The following is a 23,968-nucleotide window of genomic DNA, read 5'->3' as shown; positions in this document are numbered from 1 at the left end:
ATTATATAATATGTATATCCCCTGTTCATTTACATGAGTTAATGGCTACCTTCATCGAACACTGATAACTGTGCTGAATCTTTTCTTGTAGTTACACCTTCACATTCTTGTTTATAATTTTTGTTTTATGCAGATTAGTAGGTCAATCTCTTTTCTCAACCATCTCATAGTCATACAACAGATGCAACGAGATGCTGCTTATGATTTTGCTAAGAATGTAAAGCAATTACGTGAATGTACATCTGGTTTTGGAACTTTGTATTCTAAGTGCACTGAGTTAAACCAGAGAATTGACAATGAGTGTGCTTTTGCACGAGGCCAAAAGGACATGATTAAGTGCATTTGGCAACAGAAGGTAGGTTCTTGCCTTGTAATTTCTGTGTTTTGGTTTTTTTTTTACCTTTAGAAAGTATTACTAAGTTTATTTTCTCTTTTCGTCTGCAGCAATTGTTTGATAGTTTGTATTCTATGCTGGTTGAAGAATCACTCTTATTGAGAAAAGTTGAGAGCACTCATTTAAATAATTGTCAAAGTGTCAGAGCTACAGCACATAATGTTCTTTCTTTCATTGACAAATTTATTCCTGTTATCCAGAAATCTAAGGTGCGCTTATACATTCTTACTGTGTTGTCCTCAGACTTATGTGCCAGATTTTGCTTATTTCCTTTAACTCTGTTACAGGAATTATTGGATAACTATCTTCTTGGCTCCGGTGGAGCTATAACTCTAATGACTGGATGCTTCCATCATTTTGTTATTCCAAAACAAACAGAACAGTTGGTAGTTAAAAACTTCCAGGTTATTAATGAATTTCAGGAGCATCTCTCTAGTCTCCGTCAGCAAGACTTGGGTAAAAGCTCTGTCATACAGACTCTTCTCAGTCACTTTGACGATTTGTTAAAGAAGGTATTCTTGATGTACTAAATATATTTTTTGCTAGTTTGCTAGTTCTTAGATTCTATTTAGCTGCGCTAATTTAAGTATCATATTGTCAGTAGAATAAATTTGTAGGACTAGTGTTTTACGTGTTCTGCCAAATATCTGTGTCACTGGGACTTACATCATCTGGACTTTGCATTTATGTTAGTCTTTGGCAGTAACATTTAGGGCTGAATTATTCAAATTTTTTTCAGGGAAAATTTATTGCTGAACAGTTCGATTCTGCCATGGAAGCTCAAAATCACTCAGAAAATCCAAGTGAAGAGGCCAGCTATTGCAATGAGGGTTATTCTGAAATTGAAGCTAAGTTTGGTGAAGCCCTCACAAGTACACATGCAAATATTATGGATGTGTTGCAAAAGCTAGGGTCATTAAGCAATGATCATGTTCCTTCAGAAAAGTTATTTGGGAGTGTTACCTCATGGGAGAACATACTTAAGTCATCTGTAGGGAGTTTGAGTTTGGACCAATTAAATGATCAACTTCTTGAAATTGTTTCCTGTGCGGTAGGATATAGCATTATTAATTTTTTCTTTCCATGAAAGTTTCTTATGCTTAAATAATTTATAGATACCTGTTCTGATACATGGTTTGTTTGCTCAGGAGAAAATGGTAGAACATTCTGGCAAGGGATCTCCTGGTCTCTCTTCCCGTGTTGGAGCACATTTTTACCCTCTTTATACACTTTTGGACTTAGTCTTGAGCTTTGCTGATGGCTTCCTGCAGGATTTCCTCGCAATGCACAAAACTGTATGTGGTTCTAACTAAATCTTCAGCTTTTTTATTTTATTTTTCCAGTGTACACACATTATGATTTAGGATATTAACAAACCATATTCAGATGATTAAGTGTTGAAGATACTTTTGACATAACAATGTTGGATTCTAATTTTTTTTGCAAATTTTTCCATAAGTCATTGTGCATTTTGCTATTCTCCAAGTTTTTCTATTAACAAATTCTGTTTCTTATTTGGACATCTCTATGATATTTTTGACTGCAGGTATCTATAATGACTCATGCACTTGCGAATATTTTAGCTTCATTGTTTTCAAAAGGATTTGGCATTTCTGCCAAAGATCAAGAAAATGACAATAGTGATGATAAATCTCAAGATGCGAGTGGAACAGGTCTGGGGGAGGGTGCAGGACTGAAAGATGTCAGTGATCAAATAACCGATGAAGATCAACTCCTTGGGGCTTCAGAAAAGGTGTGGTCTTCAAATACATTTCTGTTAGATTATTTTTTGTTGTATCCCTTGAGTCTAAAATATAACTTAAACCCGAGTTATCAACTTTTGCTTCTTGTGCTACAGGAGGCTGGTGATGAGCAAGATGCCTCAGATCAATTACCAAGTAAAGATGATAAAGGAATTGAGATGGAGCAGGATTTTGCAGCTGATACATTTAGTGTTAGTGAGGATTCTGGTGAAGAGGATAATGATGAAGATGGTGAGGATGAGCACCTGAGTCTGCAATGGGTGATACTGGAGCTGATAGTGAAGTTATTGATGAAAAGCTTTGGAATAAGGAAGAAGAAGAAAATCCTAACACTGAAAAGGAGAAACATGAGCCTGGGCCATCGGTTAAAGACAAAGATGAAAGTAGTAGGGAGCTTAGAGCCAAGGAAGATTCTGCCTCCATGGCTGATGAACTTGGGGAACTTAATTCTGATGTAAATGATGGACGAAAAGATGAGAACGGAGATCAGGATGATCTTGGTGGCGATGTTGAAAATATAGAAGATTCGAATATGGACAAGGAAGAAGCATTTGCTGATCCAACTGATCTGAAGCTTGATGAATCAAATGAAAATGTTGATGAAGATATTGACATGGATGAAAAAGATCGCACAGACAACAAGGAAGAAGTGGATCCAGAAGAGCATGATGAATCTGTGGAGAATGGAAGCCATGAGGAGATGAATGAGAATCCCATTGATGAAACTATGGGAGAAGCAGAGAATGAACAAGCAGGTGGGACTTCTGAAAAGGATGATGTAAACAGGGATTCTGAAGAGAATACAGAAACGGATTTAATGGCTCCAAGGAAAGATACTTTTGAAGCAGGAATGTCTGACTTCATTGATGATCTTGTGCCTAATGCTGAATCTGCAACTCAACCAAATGGTGATTCCCGGTCATCAAATTTGAAAAATGTTGCACAAGAAGCAAACTTTTTCAATGACAATGAAATTAGTAATGACGTTGCTCCTCTATCAAGCTTACCTGGTAATACCTCTCAGATGGATATAATGGTTTCTGGCACATCTACCAGTGGGAAAGTCACTGATGATCAACCAAAAACTCAATTGCCTGAGCAGAAATCTTCTCCTGTTCAGAAAACCCAAGCAAACCCTTACAGGAATGTTGGGGATGCACTTGAGGAGTGGAAAGAAAGGGTAAATGTGTCTGTCGATCTTCAGGCGGATAACACAGAAACACAGGTTGAGGTTGAGGATGAGAATGCAGATGAGTATGGATATGTTTCTGAATTTGACAAGGGAACAGCTCAGGCTTTAGGTCCAGCTACATCTGAGCAGATTGACATGAATGTTGATGGCAATGAACCAGATTCAGATAATCTTGCAGCACATAGAGATGATGTAACTGAGATGGAGATTGAAAAGAAAATTCCTGAGGCAAACACTACCGAGCATCATTCCACAATCCTCCGAAATAAGACGGAGGAGCAAATACAAATCTCAGACTTAGAGAAGTCACCCATGGAGGGATCCCCAGAAGTTCACATAGATGATGATGGTGATCCAGGGAATCAGTCTGAGAGTCTGGTCTCTATGAAGAAGTCATACCTGAGTGAGGATCTATATCAGCTGAGTAAACTATCTGTAAATGATGATGAGATGGGGAAAGCCCTAGAACTTGATGAGGTTTCTGGTGATATGAAAAATAATGCTAGTGCTCTTTGGAGAAGATATGAACTTCGAACTACTAGGTTGTCTCAGGAGTTGGCTGAACAATTGCGTCTCATTATGGAACCCACTCTAGCCAGCAAGCTTCAAGGTGATTATAAGACTGGGAAAAGGATTAATATGAAAAAGGTAAAGCACTATATTTTGGACAATAGGTGTGCTCTTCCCACTCTTAGTTTGTACTTCCATGCGTTGTTTGTTCTTTTTATTGATTCTCACTTGTGCTTTGAAATTATCAGGTAATTCCCTACATAGCTAGTCACTACCGGAAGGATAAAATATGGTTAAGGCGAACCAGGCCAAACAAGCGTGATTACCAAGTTGTTATTGCTGTGGATGATTCCCGTAGCATGTCTGAGAGTGGTTGTGGGGATGTTGCAATTGAAGCCTTGGTGACTGTGTGTCAAGCCATGTCTCAACTGGAAATGGGAAACTTGTCTGTTGTGAGCTTTGGAAAGAAGGGCAACATCAGGTCGCTACATGATTTTGATCAGCCCTTCACTGGAGTGGCTGGCATCAAGGTTAGTCTTCTGATATCACATGTTTTCTTTTCTTTAGAAAATGATGAGGTTAATGGTGTTATTGCTGTCTCATTTTGTCGTTACCTTAAGAGTGTTTTCCTATCATGGCTATGTACTGAAAATGTTCTTATTGTTTCTTTCACAATCAATTGGTTGCAGATGATATCGGGTCTGACATTCAAGCAAGAGAATACCATTGCAGATGAGCCAGTTGTTGACCTGTTGATGTACTTGAACAACATGCTTGATACTGCAGTTGCAAAGGCGCGGTTACCTTCTGGACAAAACCCACTACAGCAACTAGTTTTAATTATTGGGGATGGTCGGTTCCATGAGAAGGTACGTTTATTTTCATAAAGGAAACTTGAGAGATTTCATGTTGATTATAAGACAGCTTCTTAATGTCTATAATATATCCAATTGTTGAATGTGTTCAATTGAATCTATGCAGGAGCACTTGAAGCGCTGGGTTAGAGATCTATTAGTAAAGAGGCGAATGGTTGCGTTTCTGCTTATGGATAGTCCACAAGAATCAATAATTGACCTCAAGGTACATTTTAATATTATTATATTTCATGTTAGAGAAGGTCTGCTAATGCCTCTAGTTTTATAATATTCATTTCCTCAAACGTTTATTGCGCCTGCAGGAATTATCATTTCAAGGTAAAGAGATCAAGGTTTCAAATTATCTAGATTCTTTTCCCTTCCCATATTACATTGTCTTGAGAAACATTGAAGCCCTCCCTAGGACTCTCGCGGATTTACTGAGACAGGTAATTTCATTTCTAAGTGAATCCTTTGTTTGTTTGTTGGTTTTCTTACATACTGAAAGTTGACCCCTCATTCGCCGATTGCAGTGGTTCGAGCTTATGCAGAATACAAGGGAATAAATTATTTTTGAGGCTTGGAGTGAGTTGCCTTCACCTGTTCCTTCCAAGAGCACGATGAAATAATCATTCTCGGTTTTGAAAAGTGGACACAGGTAGAAGAAAGTAAATTTCTTCTTTGGTGCTAGTTTAGATGGACAATATGGTAAGCGAAAGAAATGTAACTCCAGGGTTAAGTTCTGAGATAAATTTTGTACAGGAAAATGTTGTATCATAGCTCAGAGTCAGAATAGAGTATAATTTTTTGTATCAAAGAATTCTATATGATGAAGTCGGAATTATCATCAATAAAGATGGGCTGATTGGCCATATTTTTTTCTCATGGTTCTTGTGATACATTTTTTAAGTAAGTCTATGGGGAAATCTGGTACTTGAATACTACATTATTATTCTAGTCATTTGACTTACTGATAACAATTCATAACTTCTGACTTAAGTAAATCTTTTTTTAATTTTATATTCCTTTGAAAATTAATCTGACATACTAGTTCATAAATGCGTTACTTTCATAAAGAACTCTGATCTGGTAAGATTTACATCGATGCCATAGCATTTTTCAGGATAGTATTTTTCTTCAGCTATCAAAGGTTCCACCCCAACCTTCGAATATGTGGTGGATAAATTTTTTCTCCATCAACAGTTGTTCCGCCTCTGATGTATCCAATCGCAATTAGACGCCATTGATTCTCAACATTTCGACTGATTGCAAACCTTTCTTGCATCATACACACAGGAGATTTCACCTTCAGTCTTACAATGCCACCTTCCCCCGATGCTTGACAAACTCTAGCTACTATGGAGCAGGAGTGTATGTTCAACTTAACAATCTCTCCTCTGCTAAGTTTTGTTCTTTCTTCCAACATTTGGACTCCCACCTGAAACATCATACATCACCTCAATTCAACAAGAATTAGATGCAAAAAATCATAAAAGATTCTTGCAGGTTCAGTTAATTTCTTACTGCTATCTTACAGAAAAGACTGGGAAGGAATTGAACCTCCCCAAGAACCTGACCAACCAAGCTATCGGCATTTGTCATTGTAGGATCAAGAATTGTGCCAATCCAAATCAGACCTCCTGCAGGGACTGCATATTGGAGCTCGTTTTGCTCAGAATACAAAGAAACTATTTTAGAATATATCGGTGTGCACTTGATTTCCCCATTTTCATCTTTATCAACAATTCCGGGACCAATCTCAATCATCTGGTTTACCTTCAAAACACCCTGCAAACAAAAACTTACAGAATTGAAACTCGAACAAGGCCCTCTTCACCTCCTTAAAGGGATTCGAACATTGATATTCAAGTCTAACAGAGAACAAAGTACTAGAGGTGATACTTACCCTACGGAGACTTCCACAAAACACAACACCTTTTGTCTCACCAATCTCTGGTGCAGGTTTACTTACATCAATCGATCGAAATATACTCACACAAGGCCGTTTTACTAAGTGCTGAGGTAGAGGAATATTTTTCACAATATATTCACAAACATCTTCAATGTTATACTTACACTTTGCAGAAACTGACAGCACAGGTGCTTCACCAACAATTCTTCTCTTAATAAATTTCTTAATAGCTTCAAGTCGGTCCATGGCAATACTTTCCTTGATGGAATCCACTTTGGTTTGAAGAATTATAATATGGTTGAGGCCAACAGCCTTAAGAGCAGCTAAAAAATCAGAAGTTTGCTTTTGGGGAAACCTTTCGTTGGCATCGCTTAGAAGTAGTACTCCTTGTATTTTTGGTACTGAAGTAATCAACATCGGCATGAGAATATTGAGATCATCCTGAAGCAGTAAAATTGTTTATTAGCATCAATTAAAAAAAAAAAAAAAAAAAAAATCAGCAGTTTCTACTTACTGGGCACTCTACAAAAGAGACGTGCCTGAGTAATTTCATCCGGCAGTTCTGAAACCCAACCAATTCACACAGAGGAGTGTCCTCCTTCCCACTTCCATATGCCCTACAAAGACAAATAAAAAAAATAAACTGTCACAAGAATGAAAATTCTCACGATACACAACGGCAAACTGCTGACAGGATGTCCACACATACTTGTAGCATAATGGCGGAGGACACTCATCGTTTTCACATTTGTATATTTTTGCATTTGCGAATGCAAGATTCATGGTCGCAATCCTTTCCAACTGAGCTCTCTACAAAAAAAAAAAAATGGAAAACCTGTCAGATTAAAAGCAAAAATTTACAGAATGAATGGATTATGTAATTTACTAGTGTTAAATTTAGAGACGCCGACCTCACATATTGCCTTCATAAAAGTTGATTTGCCACATCCCGCTTGACCTATAACGCCTGGAAAAACACCAAATCATTCATGACAACTGAAATTAGAAAATTAAAAACAATTGAGTAAAGAAAGGGTTACCAATATTAATGGTGGGCTGACGTGAAATAATTTCAGGATCGAGTAGATCCCACTTTACTTCTATAATGTACTCTTGCTTGCAACTTGACATCTTCATCACATGGAAAATCCGTTATTTCAACACATATATATATAAAGTAAATGTTAAACCTAAAGAAGTTATGATTCCTTCTCTTAATTTGAGTTCACTCGAATAAGGATTCTCTTTTTAGTTGAGTTCTAGTGAGCTTTTCAAATGGAGATTACGTATTTAGGATTTCAGAATAAGACACTTTAGGGTGTTCGATATCCTTCGGGAATTAGTAACTGGCTCAGACACTTTACTTATTAAAAAAATAAAGCTGGGCTTCGTAGTGAAATTAGGACTTTAAGATTTCATAATTGGGGTTTTTAGAGATTGAAGTACGCGAACTCGTTCACTTAAAATAAACTGGATGATTAAAATGTATCTGGATTCATTGTAGTTTGTAACAATTATTCTCACCTTCACATATATTCATCCATTACATATGGAAATTAATGAAATTAATTGATTGACATTCTAACAATTTTTTAAGGAATTATTTTTGTATATTAAATTCAATTAGGAAAGTGGGATTTGTTTCCTGTCAACAACAGTTGTCCCTAGTAAGATGCCATTTATTCTCAACAGTCACTTACTGAAAGCTTGGTTGGTCAGGTTCTTGGGGAGGTTGAATCGAGAGAATTTGTATTTTAGTGTTTATCATCGGCAGCTAAAAAAATGCATCTTGTTTGATGTTTCAAATGAAAGTGGAGATTCTGAGGCAGCTTCACAGTTGCTAGATTTTGTGATGTATCGGCAGGAATAAGACTGAAGGTGAAATCACCAGAGTGAATAGAAGTATATATTTTGAGTTCAATATGTATGATCAACTTCAGTTTTTCTCCTGCAGTTTCAGTGCAAGAAAGCAAATCACATTTACGAACAAAGGTAAATCAAATCATCAGAAAATGTCATATTTCAGAGAAACCATTTCTCGCAAAACTTTATTACAAAACTACAACTTGTTGAGGTGCATATTGCTTGTAACTGATACATGATCTCCTCCTGCATCTCTAAATCTGTAGCGTAGTCTTCAAAACAACTGATTGTAACTCTCTCCAACAATTTTGCATTCTCAAGCACACATTTTATGAATCCATCGTCCATGACATCCAAATCAAAGTATGAGATACTAATAGATTTTAGGCAAGACGTTAAACAGTGCGGTAAATCTGTGAAAAATGAATTATTTTTCGGGAATAGAACCTGCATAGATAACAATTGACACAATTTAAATATTTTCGCCAAAAAACAAACAAGGCTTCGTGAATTTTAATGCAGTTTAGATAACTACTGAGGAATCTCAAGAGATTCTACATTAGGAGATTTTGAAGAATAGTATTTAACACTTGATGATTTGTATAATCACCCCCAAATCACTTTCAAAGAGTCAAGCAAGAAATTCAGGAAGATAAACTTGGAGATTTTCTTCATAAGAGAGATACTTCAAAGAATTAACACAAAAACAAAAGAAATGATAGATGTTCATGTTTGTCTTCTGAAACAATGACTAAAAAATACTCAAAAGAAGGAATGTTATCATATCATACCTCAAGTATATCATTTGACAGTGTCAGAAATTTGACATAATGAATTCCACCCAGGAGATTTATTGCATGTTGAACCATATTTCCTTAACATGTATCGAAGTTTGTTCATCAATGTATACATAATGTAATGAGATAAATTACATGGTAAAACTTTCATTATGCACAATTTATGAATTTGAGATAGCTCAATTTTTCTGCATAAATTGTCCAACAAAATCCTCAATTCTCTTAAAGAGGAATTCACACAAACAACCAACAATGTTTTAGGTGGACTAGATATGGTATTTTCTCAGAGTTATTCAATCTGTCTATGTTCAAAGCCAACTCCTGAATGACGGACAACTAGAGAAAAGTTTTTCGAGAAGTTGAGCAGATAGATTATCTCGAACTGTATATGTAAAGTTTAAGGTTTGGGAGTTGTATGGAAAGAGGAACCTCGAACCAAAATTCAATTCAATATGTGAGTGATTCAGAAGTAAAAGGTATCAGGCAACACTATTGAAAATCGAGAGAAGATCAAGTTCCTGAACCTTAGACTTATTGCAGTCGATACCCATGAATTAACACGAAATGGACCAATACTGTCATCCTTCAAAATAGACTAAATTCTTATACATGGGCACTATGAAGGCAAGATTTTTCTATAGAATGGAAAAAGCTTATCCTCATATTCGACCTCAACTTATATTTAGTCTCATCGAAAACAATGTCGGGAATGGAGGTCCAAAAAGATTTCCATCTTTTTGATAGTACAGAAGTTCTGAGAATATCGTCAATTGGAAGAAAGGAAAAAATATAACTGATGACACAATCATGTAATTTGCTGAAGTTATTGTCTCCAGTACTCAGTTGTTGGGTTTTTTCCGAATTCACCATTCTTCCCTGTAAAGAAAAAAAGAAAAGAATTCAAGCTCCATAGATAAACATTAAAAACCCTATACCCTAGGAAATTTATTCTTGGAATGTCGTCGTTCAAGCACAGCACAGGCAAATGACTAATTCAATATTCTAAATCATGTAAGTAAAAATCACAAACCAAACGCTAATTTCTTTCTTATTATATTTGTATTTAGAAAATAAATAAAATAAACAAGTAACCTCACCTTAATCACGAAGAAATAACTCGGATTTGTTGGATGAAAAAGAAAATTTTGATCTTTGGAAAGAGACAATTTATAAACCCTAAATAGCTTCAAAGTTGTACCCAGATGGGGTTTTATAAAAGGAAAAGAATACAATATACAAACGTAATCCTAGTTAACTTCAAATTCTTATATACAAACTACCCAGATGGGATTATTTGTATAAATAAAGAAGATCGGGATTGGAATAAAAACCCTAACGCTTAAGAAGAATCTAAGAAACCCTAGCTGCCACTTAAAGAAATATATCACTAAAATCAAAACTACTACTTAAAAAACAAGAAAGAATGTTGGTGGGGGCGGCTGCTACCAGCCTGGTGGCAGCTTTGCTATTTATTATAACTGCCACATCGTGGTTCACTAACCGTCAGGTCTTGGTTAATCAAATGAGGGGAGGCCGGAGTCGGATTTGAAAATGCACAGCACATCAAACTTTGTCAGGACAGCAAAAATTATCAGAAGCTTTCTGAAGAAGAAAAACAGAAGCCTATGGACTATATGTTATTTGTCTAGAGTAATCTCATCTCAAGCCAATAAGAATGAATAACTGCCAAATTATCAATTGTACATCAACCAAACCATAACCGCCCTTCTAACGTAATGGAAGCCGAAGACGAACTGATACAGGAGATCTATTCTAAAGGCGATGAAGAATCGTCACGTAACAGGCCAATCATTAGCGTTGAGCAGCTGGACATCGAAGCCTACGCCAGCCTTTACCAAGGAAGGACTAAGATCACGCGCCTTATGTTTATTGCCGAACACTGTTGCGACAACGCTTCGATGCAGCTCGAGGCGCTACGAATGGCCTACGATGAGATTAAGAAAGGCGAGGACACACAGCTCTTCAGAGAGGTTTTGCGGAAAATTGATGGAAGACTAGGCCCCAACTATACCATGGACGTGGCCTGGTGTGATTCGGTGGATCGCAAAGCCGAACGGCGAAAGAAGAAGCTTGAGACCGAACTCAATGCTTATAAGGTATGAGCTTTTTTAATGTTATATTTAAATTATAAGTTAATAAAAAGCTACGAAAGGTATATACATATATGTATATGTTAATGCAGACAAATTTAATTAAAGAAAGCATAAGAATGGGATACAACGATTTTGGAGATTTTTACTATGCTCATGGTGCACTTGGGGATGCTTTTAAAAGTTATTTTCGTGCTCGTGATTATTGCACTACGTCGAAGCATATTATTCATATGCATATGAGAGCTATTTTGGTTAGCATTGAGATGGGTCAGTTTACTCATCTGACAAGCTATGTTAGCAAAGCGGAGCAAAAACCAGAGGCTCTTGAACCAGTTACAGTTGCAAAAGTACGTTGTGCTGCAGGATTGGCTCACTTAGAGGCTAAAAAGTACGACCTTGCAGCTCGTAAGGTATGTCAATTCATATACTAACATCCTTTTCTACCTCAATTTGAATGTTAATGTTCTTTTGCAAGTCTAGTGTTTTGAAAGAATGGAGAAATACGAAACCAAAATAACAGTAAATACACGAACCACAAACAGTAAAGGGAAAGAAGAAATACATGCGATTTTACCTTGGTTCACCAAATTAACAGGCTACGTTCAGTAAAGTCAATATTCATATTATTATAATACTGTATCACCTCTCTCATTTACAATTAATATAATTTGTCTTATGATTTGTTATCACTTATTACAAAAGAAAATTATGTTAATGTTCTAGGTTAAAAAAGTATGTTATATACTAGGTTTAAAAGACTAAAACCTAATATTATAAGGATTCCTAATCCCATTAATGAATTAATAACTTAAAAAAAATCTTTCAATGACTCTTCATAAAAAAGGCGCAAACTGCTGAAAGCGTTTGCGTGGCTCATTAATACTGAAGTGGTCGACAACTCCAACATGTTTGTGCTTAACTTGTGTAAATGTTAAGAATTATTCAACTGAATTTTAGTTGGACTGTGACTTAGATGAAATGAGTTCGGGTCCTTTTGGTTTTTTTTTTCGGCGGAGAAATTGTATGGGGGGCATGTTGAGATAATTTGTATTTTCTGTACTTCATATGTGTGCCGTTCGTGGAAGTGGGTCCTGATCTGGGAAGTAGCTACAAGGACGTGATTGCTTCTCAAGACGTTGCAACGTATGGGGGACTTTGTGCACTTGCAAGTTTTGATCGGGCAGAGCTCAAGGCATGCGTTCTTCTTCTTTTTTTCCCCCCTCTGATAATTGTGTTTGTATTTTAGTGATCGTTTATTGACTCAATGTTTTTATTTGGCAGAGCAAAGTTATAGACAATGTGAGCTTCCAGAATTTCCTGGAGTTGGTTCCTGAAGTTAGGGAGCTTATCAATGATTTCTACTCATGGTAAAATGTAACTCTTGGTTGATTTGATCTTTGTACATATTGCAGCAAGCTGGGTTTATATATGTTTAATTGAAGAGAATTCTGGAGTAGTGCCTCAAGCTCTGATACAGAGCAGTTTACCTTTACTTTTTCATTTTCCCTCTTCTACTTTCCACTGTCCACTCTGTTCAAATTTAACTTATCCGCGCATAAATGCCCTTTTGAACTCTGGTTTTAATATTTTATTCTCTTATATATTGCAGCCATTATGGTTCATGTCTGGATTACCTTGGAAATCTTAAAGCAAACCTGTTACTTGATATCCATTTGCATGACCATGTTGAGACGTTATACGATCAAATCCGTAATAAAGCCCTTATCAAGTATACACATCCATTTGTGTCTGTTGATTTGCAAATGATGGCAAATGTTTTCAAAACAAGTTTTGCTGGGCTGGAGAAAGAACTTGAAACCTTGATTACTGACAACCAGATACAGGTATGATTGCTGCTGTTTTCTTCTATATTTCTTTCTTCTATACAGGTATGATTGCTGTTTTCTTCTATATTTCTTTCTTCTATACAGGTATGATTGCTGTTTTCTTCTATATTTCTTTCTTCTATACAGGTATGATTGTTGTTTGTCTCACTCAGTCGTACACTTCTGTTAATTGTATATGGTGTTAATGGGGCAATTTCAGTACCCTAACAGTACGGTAGTCCTGCTGTTGTGATTTTGCTATCTTTCAGGGGCTCATAGTGAGACAAACAACTCTTGCAATTCTCATAGAATTTCTAATATGGTGTGGATATACAAAACTTTTTTCCTATATCAATGAATCTTAATGTGCAGGAAATTAGTTCTCAAATTTTTGTGAACCCTCGCTTAGAATCATGTTCTTCTGGAAGAATTTGGGTTTAAATGTTTGGTATTGTTTTTCTTGATCAACCCTATCATCACATCTCTTCAGGCTCGCATTGACTCACACAACAAGATTTTGTATGCAAGACATCCAGATCAAAAAAATGCAACTTTCCAAAGGGTTTTGCAGACTGGCAATGAATTTGATCAGGATGTAAGGGCCATGTTGCTGAGGGCAAATCTTCTTAGGGCTGAAGGGAATCTTTGATGAATCTCTAATTCTGCTGGGCAATTGGCTAACCTTTGCTGGGTCTACTGGTATGGAAGCAAGGTTCTTAGACATTTTGAAAGAAGATTGGTTGTCCAGGGGGATTGAATTTTCACGATTTAAGATTCACGTTCAACAGTTACAGACATCTGACTGTTGCTTTATTGAATTATTTTTAAAAGTTGCCATTCTTCGTTTTATTTTTAGTTGTTACTTTCTATCTTGCTGCTGCTATACTATGCCTGCCAGTTGTGATGTCATGTTGAATATGTTCAACTCAAATTGAAAACTAGAGCATTCTGATAACGTAATTATCGTCTTCAGTGCTCCATCCGGGTGCTGCAAAATTAAAATCAATTTGGACAAAGCTCTGCAAGTATTTAATGAGTGAGTTAAAAGGCAGGCCCTTTCCTGGATGTAACTTTTGCCAGTTTCAAACTGTTAAAGAGTTAGAGATGGGGAAAAGAAAAGGAGAGTAAAAGAGATGGATTAAAGAGTTGATAATTAAGCTCTTTGAAGCAGGCCTCGTGAGGGGTGAAGACACCTTGAACAGATTCATAAAACAAGATCCTCTCATTCTTCAGTCTTCACAGAGTTTCACTCGTCCCCTTCAATGAAACGCCTTTCCACATCTCAGTTTTCTTTGGATATCTCAATTTCAACAAAGGCTCTTCTCTGTAGAAAGCTGTGCTCCTGATTCATATGCTTAGATTTTGCTGGTTACTACGCTGACAAACCTTTTTTACTTTCTTTCTTTCACAAACGCGACGTAACAGTTCGCAATTGCTCAGCTCACAACGGGTCTCACCTGCCCGAAAATGGGTCTTGTCTGACCAAATGCAAGTTACATGCCACGTCGAAAGAAAGTTAGTGAGAAGGGTTTGTCAATCTATCTTTATTATTTATTTAGTTAGATTTTTCAGTTGTTGGTTGTAAAAGAAGGAAGTATAAGTCTGAAGTTTACTCTAAAATCAAACTTTACATATTATCTCTTAGCTGGTGATGAATATATTAATACTGAGGACAAAAAGAAGAAAAAACTATAAATTTGTTCATAACAGTAATCAATGAAATATAAATACAAGTCAACAAAAGAGAAAACAGAGGATAATTGACAATCTTTTCTACTTCAATTGCAATAAGGCTTTAATTGTCTACATCCAATTGAATAGATATTATCTGTTATGAGTCTGCACATAAGGCTTTAACTGACTATATCCAAGTGAATAGATATTATCTATTATGAGTCTGCAATTAATGAAGTCTACTTCTTAAACACTCTCCACAAGCTGATGATGCTGTTGTTTGTTCCTACAACAGCAACATTTAAGAACATATATCACACCCATGAACAGTTCCTTCGCCAGCCACCGATAGAATCTAAGTAAGTGAATCAAAATTATGGCTGCAAGCAAAACACCCCAAAGCTCTGGGTACCAATAAGTAATAAGATCAAATATTTTATCATGACCATGTGGTACCACCAAGCTGATTGAGAAATAATATGCAGCTGCTACAAACAGCACTGTAGCCCACATTCCTACCAGCAAAATCCACACTGAAACTCTATTCCTGAGAGGTACTCCACTTATAAGCAACAATATAATGCCTAGTGAAGTTGTGAATGAAAGAGTGCTGAGAACCATTAACATGTGGTACTCATCGTAATGAGCTTATGCATGTACTGAAGTTCCAGCTGTGCATGTTTTTCCCTTTGGGCAGCTTTGATCTTTTTCATTGGTTGTGTCATTTTGCCAGTAACCACCTGGTGGATTTGTCGCCACTTGGAAACTCATGCCTGCAATCAAAGTGGCCACCACCATCAAGTTGCCTCTTGTTTTTTCAAAGTACTCACTCTTGTACTTCAGTAACTTTTTCCAGTATTTGAATGTTAGTGATGGTGCTGCAAGAGCTTGTGCTTCTTTCCTGAGAGAAGCTTTTGATTTTTTCGGTGATTGTGTGCTTTGAACTTTGGTGACTGATTGTGTGCTTTGAACTTTTGTCATTGTCTCGGTAAATAAGATTTTCTGTATATTGTTTAGAGGTATGCCATTTGTGGAGCTACCATCAAAGGCTTCAAAGCCATTTTTGATCAAGGAGTTGACATCTACTCTTATTTTTGGCACTGAAAGCAAGTAGCTTGTAGTCTGCGCAAAGCATATGCATATAATCATGATTAGAGAATGTAACTGAGATATATATATATATATGTGGAAACTACTCTATATTAAAAGAAAATCTGTGCATATCAGACCCAGAACAAAATAATATAAAATTAGAATGAGCAAAATGATAATTGAAGTATGCTAAATTGAAGCAAAGCAAAAGACAGGGCTGGTACCTCAAATTGCTTCAACATGGCAGAGACTTGCAAGACAGTGTTGCCTTCAAGGTTTTTGGAGTTGAGAAACTCCTTATCATCACCTGATGCCACCAATTTTTTCAGAGCATCCAGATGATTATACCTAACACACAAGTGTAAAACTGTTTCTCCATGGAGTTTCTCAAAGACCGACTTAGGTATTGCACTTATCAGCTCTTGTATCACCTCAACTCTCCCTCTCATTGCAGCCAAGTGGAGAGGAATTCTGCCCTCTTGATCAGCAAGCAAGCACATATTCTTATTTGCTTGCAACAACTCTTTGACAACTTCAGTGTGGCCCTCAGCAGAAGCTAAGTGAAGAGGTGAGCGTTTGAAAGTGTCCAACTCTGTGACAAGTTGAGGCTTTTGGTTCACAAGAGCCTTACTGAACTCAACATGAAAAAGCAAAACTGAGATATGTAAGGGAGTTTCAGCGAAGGCAGTGAGTGAAATTTTATGGAGAATGAAGGGATCATTTTGAATCAATGTGTTCAAGGTGGCTACACATCCCCTCATGCTTGCTTCATACAGCATTTTCATTTTGAGCTCCTTCATGAGCTATAATCTCCATCTCTCTGATCTTTGTTTTCTGTAATTTCTCTGCCTCTTTCCCTTTTAATCTGCAAGAATCCCAGTAATATTGGATAAGGAAGAATATCAACCATTGACGGCCCTAACCAGCAAAGTTTCAATATTTGTGGATTGATATGACAGAGAGACGTCCCTAGAATTGATTTTTTTTTTTTTTTTCCCCAGTTACTGCCTTTTCTCCTAAATTATAATTTCCAGAAACATGAACTCATTTTTGCCATGGCACGGTGGGCCTGAAATTTTGGCACAGCACTTCCCCTACTCAGTAAATACGGGTACGGCAAAAAAATGGTACGGAAATTTTACGGGTATAAAACGGCAAACGGTAAAAAATACGTTTATGAAAATTCGGCTATAAAATTCAGATACGGGAAAGATACAGTACGGGTATATACGGGTTTAATACAGTGTATTGTCAATAATACGTTTTGAAAAATACGATAATATCAATCTTAGTTTTAACTCTTTTATAGACTACCTGGTTAAAATCAATATAGTATTTCAAATGCAAAGTATTCAATTAACCAATAACACAAATACTCAATATATAACTGATATTCAAATTATAGTCTCCAGACTTAAACATGATATTTAGTCAAAATTCAACTATAGTGTCAAACCAAACACATAAGTTATAACAAAACCAAAATTCGTTGAGATATGCGTAAACTAGTTTGGAGTTTGCGCGTATCTCAATGAATTTTTTGAGACTGTGAAATTAACGGTTAGATAAATTTTCAGTGATTATCCTTTATTAGTAGTCATAGGGATTCTTACTCAGGACTCTTGAGTAATATACTCAAATTCTATTTTATATTATTAAGAACAATAACCTAGGATTTTAATTTAAAAAAACGTATATTTAGTTTGTTAATAAATAAATATTGTTAATTGACATCGGTCAATAATATTGAAAATGGTAAATTTTTATTTTTAAATGAAACACTGAAGCCAATGCGGACATGCGGTAATAGACTAATAGTTTTATACTTTTATTTTTAAGTAGAACAGTAAAAAGTGAAAGAGAATCAACAGCAATCTAGATTTGTTTTTATAATCTTTCTTCTTCTAAATTCTAAACGACACCAAACGACACTATTTCTCTGACAAAGACCTAGTTTCTTGAATCTTCCACGGCTTTATATTCTCATTTCTCAGATCACCAACGCGTTATCATCATTTCTTTATTTTAATCTCTCCAATTCCAACCCATCCATCCTCCACCTTCCTTCTTCCTTCTCCCATCCATCCATTCACTCTTTTCTTTTTTCTTTCTTGCGTTTTTTTATAGCTCCGTTGTGACTCAAACACTCGTGGGTTGGTTTTGTTTTTTTGTCTTTCTCAGTAAAGAGAGTTTCTTTTTTTCTTTTTTTTTTTTACTGGTTTGGATCTATTACTGAATGTGGGGGTCTGTGTTTTGACACGGGAAGTTTGATTTGGGTCATTGATTTGTGTTTTAACAGTCATAGATCTGTTACTGGTTTGGATCAGTTTTTTTTTTTTTTTTTTTTGGGGGGGAATAATTCGCGAATAATCCGCGAATTATTTACGAATTATACGGATATTCCAATAATTCGTGAATAATTCGGCAGCCATTATCAAAATACGTAAATACGTGTTTTATACGCGAATTATATGGCTGACCATATAATTCGCGTATAAAATGTGTATTTACTAACTAGGGCACAGCCCACCGCCACCTCTACAGCTAGTAATAAGGTTTTTGACTCTATGCCAATATCATGATCTAAAGAGCAATACTACACTTACAACTTAATTGCATAAACTCGACGTGGCAGTTCACGATTGGTTTCTGATGAATTTTTCTATCTGACTAATTGCAAACTAACCAATTGTAAGCTACCACGTTAGAATTGTGAGATAGAGTTTGTAAGAACAGATTATGGGTCAATCTTTATTGTAATATAAAACACATTTACTTATTGTGTTTATAAACACTCAACCTCTTATTCATTAACGTCATTATGGGATGTAACAAAAGTTTTATGTATACATAAAGGTAGAATCTAGTCTTCTTCTTATTGTGTTTATAAACACTCAACCTCTTATTCATTAACGTCATTATGGGATGTAACAAAAGTTTTATGTATACATAAAGGTAGAATCTAGTCTTCTTCTTAAACTCTCACCATAAGCTGATCATGGTGTTGTTCGTTCTTACAACATCAACATCTAACCATATAAATCACACCCATGAGCAGCTTATTCACCACCCGCCAACAAAATCTAAGTGAGTGAATAAAAATTATGGCTGAAAGCAACCCAGCCTAAAAATTATGGCTGAAAGCAACCCAGCCCAAAGCCATGAGCCTAGTTAGTAAATATGTAAATATGGTACAACAAAAAAAAAAAAAAAAAAAAAACGGGTATGAGAATTTTAGGCGTATGATACAGCAAATAGTAAAAAATATATTTATAAAAATTCAGCCATAAAATTAGGATACGAAAAAAATACGGTATAGGTATATACGGATTTAATACGGAACATTGTCAATAATACGTTTTGAAAAATACGGCATTATCAATCCTAGTTCTAGCACTTTTCATGGACCACCTTGTTAAAACAATATAGCATTTCAAATACAAAAGTACGATAGAAAAAGGGTATGAGATTTTACGAGTATGATACAGCAAAGGGTGAAGAATACGTTTGTAAAAATTCGACAAAAATTTGGATACGAGAAAAATATGGGAATAATTCGCGAATAAAACATTTGAGGCATATAGTTCGTGAATAATACGGCTGGGTATTATTCCTGAACTATATGCCACAAGATTATGCTTAGTGATGCTGAGAAATATTAACTTGTCATGAGTGTATTCATCTATTGAAGTTCCAAAAATGCATTTTACTGCTCTCTTTGTGCAGTTTTGATCTTTTTGATTGGTTGTGTCAGTTTTCCAATTCCCACCTAGTGGATTTGTTGCTACTTGGAAACTCGTGGTTTCAATCAATGTGGCCACCATCTCTTATATTTTCATAATAGTTACTATTGTACTTCATATACTTTTTCGTCCATTCAGATGTTGTTGATTGATGATGCTGCATGAGTCTGTGCTTCTTTCTTGAGAGCAGCTTTCCATTTTTTGCTGGGTGATTCAGTGCTTTGAGCTTTGGTGGTTATCAACTCTTCCATAACCTCAAGTCGCCCTCTCATTGCAGCCAAATGGAGAGGGATTCTCCCATCTTCATCAGCCTTCAAATAAGCATCTTTATTTGCTTTCAACAACACTTGGACGATCTCCTTGTGCCCCTCGGCAGCGGCAAAGTGAAGAGCTGTGCGGCCGCCAGAGTCCACTACTTGGGCAAATTGTAAAGTTTAAGCCTTAAGGCATATTGTAAAGTTGTAAAGAGAATTTGAGCTAAAGAAGGCAGTATTTACGAGAAAAAGCTCAAATACTAGATGTGAAGTAAAGAAGAAGTTTGTATCTCCTTGTTGTGTATTTCCATGTACAATTGTTGTGAATTTATACAAGAAAAGAATGTAACATAATGAAAAGAAAATATTTACAATAAAGACGAAATCTGTATAAAGAAGGAAATGTAAAATGATTCATTCTTGAAATTTGGCATCAAAGATTTGAGAATATAATTTTCTTTATTGTGCAACATATCCAAAGCACCAAAGAAGAAGATTTAAGAACTAAGTGAGGAGGATGCTCCACCCTTCTTGCTCCTTGGACGAAGCATATCTCCACCTGTAATAGTTGGGGTGATCATGGGTAATGGTTCTACTTGAAACCGGTGGATAAAACAGGAATTGAAACTGGATCCTACTCGGAACTAACCTTCATGGGGTAGGTTCCAGTTCCAATTTTTTGGAACCACCACCTTACTAGTCTGGTTCCGATTCTTGTACGGGTAAGAATCGGACCCGAACAAAACCTAGAATGGGAACCGAGGTCGGGTACCCGGGATAGAACACATATTGGAATCAGGACTGGAACCAACATCAGTAAAGCATGGGGGTCTATTGAATTTTACATAAAAAATTTAGAAGGCAATGATCAATGAAGACACGTGGGTGACGTGGCTAAGAAGTGGGTAGGGTGGATTATGTTAAATAATTGAATAATAAACATTATATAAATATATTTTAAAAAATGTATTATAATGTAATGTCAAACTTAAAAGTTTTTATTAATTAAGTGTATAATTACAATTAAAATTCAAGTAAAAGTGGTTTAATTTTATTAAAATAATAATTTTTGAATAAAATAGTAGATTTGATTGAATAATATTTACTTCAATTATCAAGTTCTAAATAATTGGATCTATTATTCCTTAATTTTTTGGACATTGGTTGTTCCTCCAGAAGAACAAGTCAAGTCCAGTGAAGGCTTACCTGAAGGATCAAAGCTGAAATCTTCCAGGAACCTGGCATCCTGTAAATAAATATAGTTAAATATAAGCTTTCAGATATTTCAAATGAAGTAATTCTACGCTAGCTGTTAACGTTTGCTCAATGCTGTTATATGAAGCAAGCATGAAACTCCCTTACACATTTCTGAACTTTAATTAAATCATTATACAAAATGTTTATGCTATTGGTAATGCTAAGTCCGTAATCCAATCTTATAACCTTATTTCACAACCCTCGACATAACAGGTCGCAATTCGTCAATTTGCTTTGAGTCTCGTATATCTATTTACGAGTTAATCAATTATAAATTGTCATATCAAAAATTGTGAGAAAAGATTATGAGATTAGATTGTAAACTTAATATTATTCTTCTATTACATATATTACTTTGCTTTAGTGTTTCACAATCGATAAATTTAAACATTGAGGTAAGCTACCAAAAGAGAAGAGAATTGCATGAAACAAGCCAACAAGTACACGCTTTTAAAAGATGAAAGAGAACTTTTTATTTTTTATTATTTTATTTTATAACGAGAATTGCATGAAACAAGCCAACAAGTACATGCTTTTAAAAGACAAAGAGAACATTTTTTTATTTAATAACTGCCTAATCCATAATTAATTCTTTAGAAATCCACTAACTAATTTGACATAAATATCTTCTAATATTAATGTTCTTTTAATTGATAAATTAAGTTTAGATCAACAAAATTTACTTGGAATTAATATTCATCTACTTCACGATGAATGATTGTAATACTTTAATTTGATATCTTCACATGGTCATTCAATGACTTCCAATAATTAGGGGTGAATAATTTTTGGTATCTTGCATTGTTTGAAGGAACCAGAACCAGAACCAACTGGTTTCTATGATTGGAACCAAAACCTGAAATACAAGTTCTGGTTCCTTACCCAGTACCTTAGAAAATTTTAATTACCCCTCTATTAATTTAAAAAATGACAAATAAACTTTACAAATTTACAAATACACCACTAAAAAAATTAAGAAAACGAGAGTAGTTTTTAATTTTTATTACTTATTCATTTGTGTCTAATTACAGTCACAAATCCTTGGATATATATATATACTATTAAATTTTTACACCAAAGTACAGTTGTGGAATTAATTTTGGGAATTAAATTTTAAAATATTATCTAATATTGTAATTACTAGAGTGAAAATGAAGTTTTAGAATTTGCCGAAAAGTTAATTAAATATCTAACCATTTAATTAAGTAATGTACTAATATTTATCAATTTATCATATATAATTGCTAAGTTACTATAAATATGCTTAGAATTTGATACTTTAAGTAAATTTATTCAATCAAATATATCATTTTATTAAAAAATAAATATTTTAATAACATTAAAACACTTTTAATTGGATCCTAATTCTAATTATACACTTAATTAATCAGATAATTAATGAATGTAATATATTTTGATTCTCCAAAGTCTTAATCACATGCCCTCGAAACTTTAACATTATAATATCTTTTTTTCAGTAGAGAAATAAAATATAATTACTAATAATTAAATTATTCGGAAAAAAATTTATACACAATAGTATATACAGTAAGCCCTGAAATTGTTAGTCAAAAAAAGTTCTACTACGAGGTACCACTGAAATTGTGACTATTGTGCCTATGAAGCAGCCCTAGATTAAAAAAAAAAAAAAAAAAAATCAAATCGTGATTGTTTTCAATAATATACAGTAAGCAAAGTATATTGAAATCTCCTATCTCTACAGTTGTTAGTGTAAAACAAGGGCCATGAAGTTTATTTGTAGCCGATACAATTGCTAAACGACATCGGGCATTTGTATCCAAAGCATGCGAAGAACTTCCCAAAGAGCAATTCTTAATGATTTTGATTTGAAGGAGGCCCGCCGACCGCCACTGCTGGAGCCTGACGGTTATGATGAAGAGAAGGCATGTAGCAAGGATTGTAGGGCGGATGTGCTGCTTTGATCAAGGAACCGCTCCCATTGATTTTACATATTTCGAGATTATCAAACAGGGCTTTGGCAGGGAAGCAAAATTTGATCTTCACAATAGTAACGGTTATGTCTTTCGTTAAAAAAAACATCTTTCTTGTAACGGTTACGTTAACAGCTATTAAGTGACGGTGAAATAAACGACTGTTAAATAACGGTGAAATAAACTACTGTTAAATAACGACTAAACAAATATATGTTAATTAACCCATTAACCAATGTCCATTAGTAAATGACAAGTGAAATGATCATTGGTTCACGCAAACCTAATAGTTGTTGGATGGTGGTGAAATTGATGGCGTTAAATATCAGTGAAACTATTGTCAAACAGTTAACGACAAAAACGTGACCGTAAGTTAATAGTGAATTTAACAGCGTTAATTAACGGCTAAAATTTCGCTTGTTTAGTAACAGTTACGATGACATTTGTTTTATTGATAGTAGTTGTGTTCTTGAGTGCTTCATTTTGGGTGCTACAAAATCAAAATAAATATGGAAAAGCAGACAGAGGAACAGATGAACTTTGCAACAATTTAATGAGTGATTTTGGGTAGGCCCTTTCCTGTTTGTGACTTTTTTGAATTTCAGATTTAAGAGAGTTAAAGCATTATGCCTGGTAAAGCATGAAGACGCCTTGACGAGATTGATAAAGGTGAAGAACAGAGAGGTGAAAGAGAGACAATTGAGATGTTAGAGTATGCCAATAGAAAGTGTTTTGTATATTGAATGAATTTCTTCATGTTTACAGCACCTA

General features: G+C 35.2%; 5 protein-coding genes across 5 annotated transcripts in view; 2 read left to right on the top strand and 3 right to left on the bottom strand.

The window, feature by feature from the left end:
- Positions 1-5,598, top strand: part of LOC116120050 (midasin) — a 32,393-nt gene extending 26,795 nt beyond the window's left edge. The window contains 13 exon segments of the mRNA XM_031405997.1: positions 134-355; positions 445-603; positions 682-906; positions 1,134-1,445; positions 1,543-1,689; positions 1,941-2,147; positions 2,253-2,400; positions 2,403-3,997; positions 4,108-4,389; positions 4,549-4,728; positions 4,841-4,939; positions 5,037-5,162; positions 5,247-5,598. Coding sequence (XP_031261857.1) covers positions 134-355; positions 445-603; positions 682-906; positions 1,134-1,445; positions 1,543-1,689; positions 1,941-2,147; positions 2,253-2,400; positions 2,403-3,997; positions 4,108-4,389; positions 4,549-4,728; positions 4,841-4,939; positions 5,037-5,162; positions 5,247-5,279 — 3,735 coding nt within the window. The 3' untranslated portion in view covers positions 5,280-5,598.
- A 259-nt stretch (positions 5,599-5,857) lies between these two features.
- On the bottom strand, positions 5,858-8,836 carry LOC116120017 (eukaryotic translation initiation factor 2 subunit gamma-like). The gene is made up of 7 exons (XM_031405949.1): positions 8,689-8,836; positions 7,537-7,592; positions 7,335-7,435; positions 7,140-7,242; positions 6,620-7,066; positions 6,238-6,501; positions 5,858-6,151 (listed from the first exon to the last, which is right to left on the bottom strand). Exons 1-7 carry the CDS (start codon positions 8,834-8,836, stop codon positions 5,858-5,860), a joined length of 1,413 nt encoding a protein of 470 aa, XP_031261809.1.
- Positions 8,837-11,021: 2,185 nt separating this feature from the next.
- LOC116120016 (COP9 signalosome complex subunit 1-like) lies at positions 11,022-13,874 on the top strand. The gene is made up of 6 exons (XM_031405948.1): positions 11,022-11,402; positions 11,489-11,808; positions 12,474-12,591; positions 12,681-12,766; positions 13,009-13,243; positions 13,716-13,874. The coding sequence occupies exons 1-6, from the start codon at positions 11,022-11,024 to the stop codon at positions 13,872-13,874; spliced, it is 1,299 nt and encodes a 432-aa protein (XP_031261808.1).
- Positions 13,875-15,145: 1,271 nt separating this feature from the next.
- Positions 15,146-15,520, bottom strand: LOC116120015. The gene has a single exon (XM_031405946.1). It carries the CDS (start codon positions 15,518-15,520, stop codon positions 15,146-15,148), a length of 375 nt encoding a protein of 124 aa, XP_031261806.1.
- Positions 15,521-15,547: 27 nt separating this feature from the next.
- Positions 15,548-16,791, bottom strand: LOC116120014 (ankyrin repeat-containing protein BDA1-like). Its single transcript, XM_031405945.1, has 2 exons — positions 16,216-16,791; positions 15,548-16,021 (listed from the first exon to the last, which is right to left on the bottom strand). Exons 1-2 carry the CDS (start codon positions 16,789-16,791, stop codon positions 15,548-15,550), a joined length of 1,050 nt encoding a protein of 349 aa, XP_031261805.1.
- Positions 16,792-23,968: the final 7,177 nt, after the last annotated feature.

Source organism: Pistacia vera, unplaced genomic scaffold (genome assembly GCF_008641045.1).
Source record: "Pistacia vera cultivar Batoury unplaced genomic scaffold, PisVer_v2 Contig918, whole genome shotgun sequence".
NCBI classification, from domain to species: Eukaryota; Viridiplantae; Streptophyta; class Magnoliopsida; order Sapindales; family Anacardiaceae; genus Pistacia; species Pistacia vera.
The sequence above is the reverse complement of the archived record's forward strand: the minus strand, read 5'-3'. Positions and strand labels throughout refer to the sequence as shown.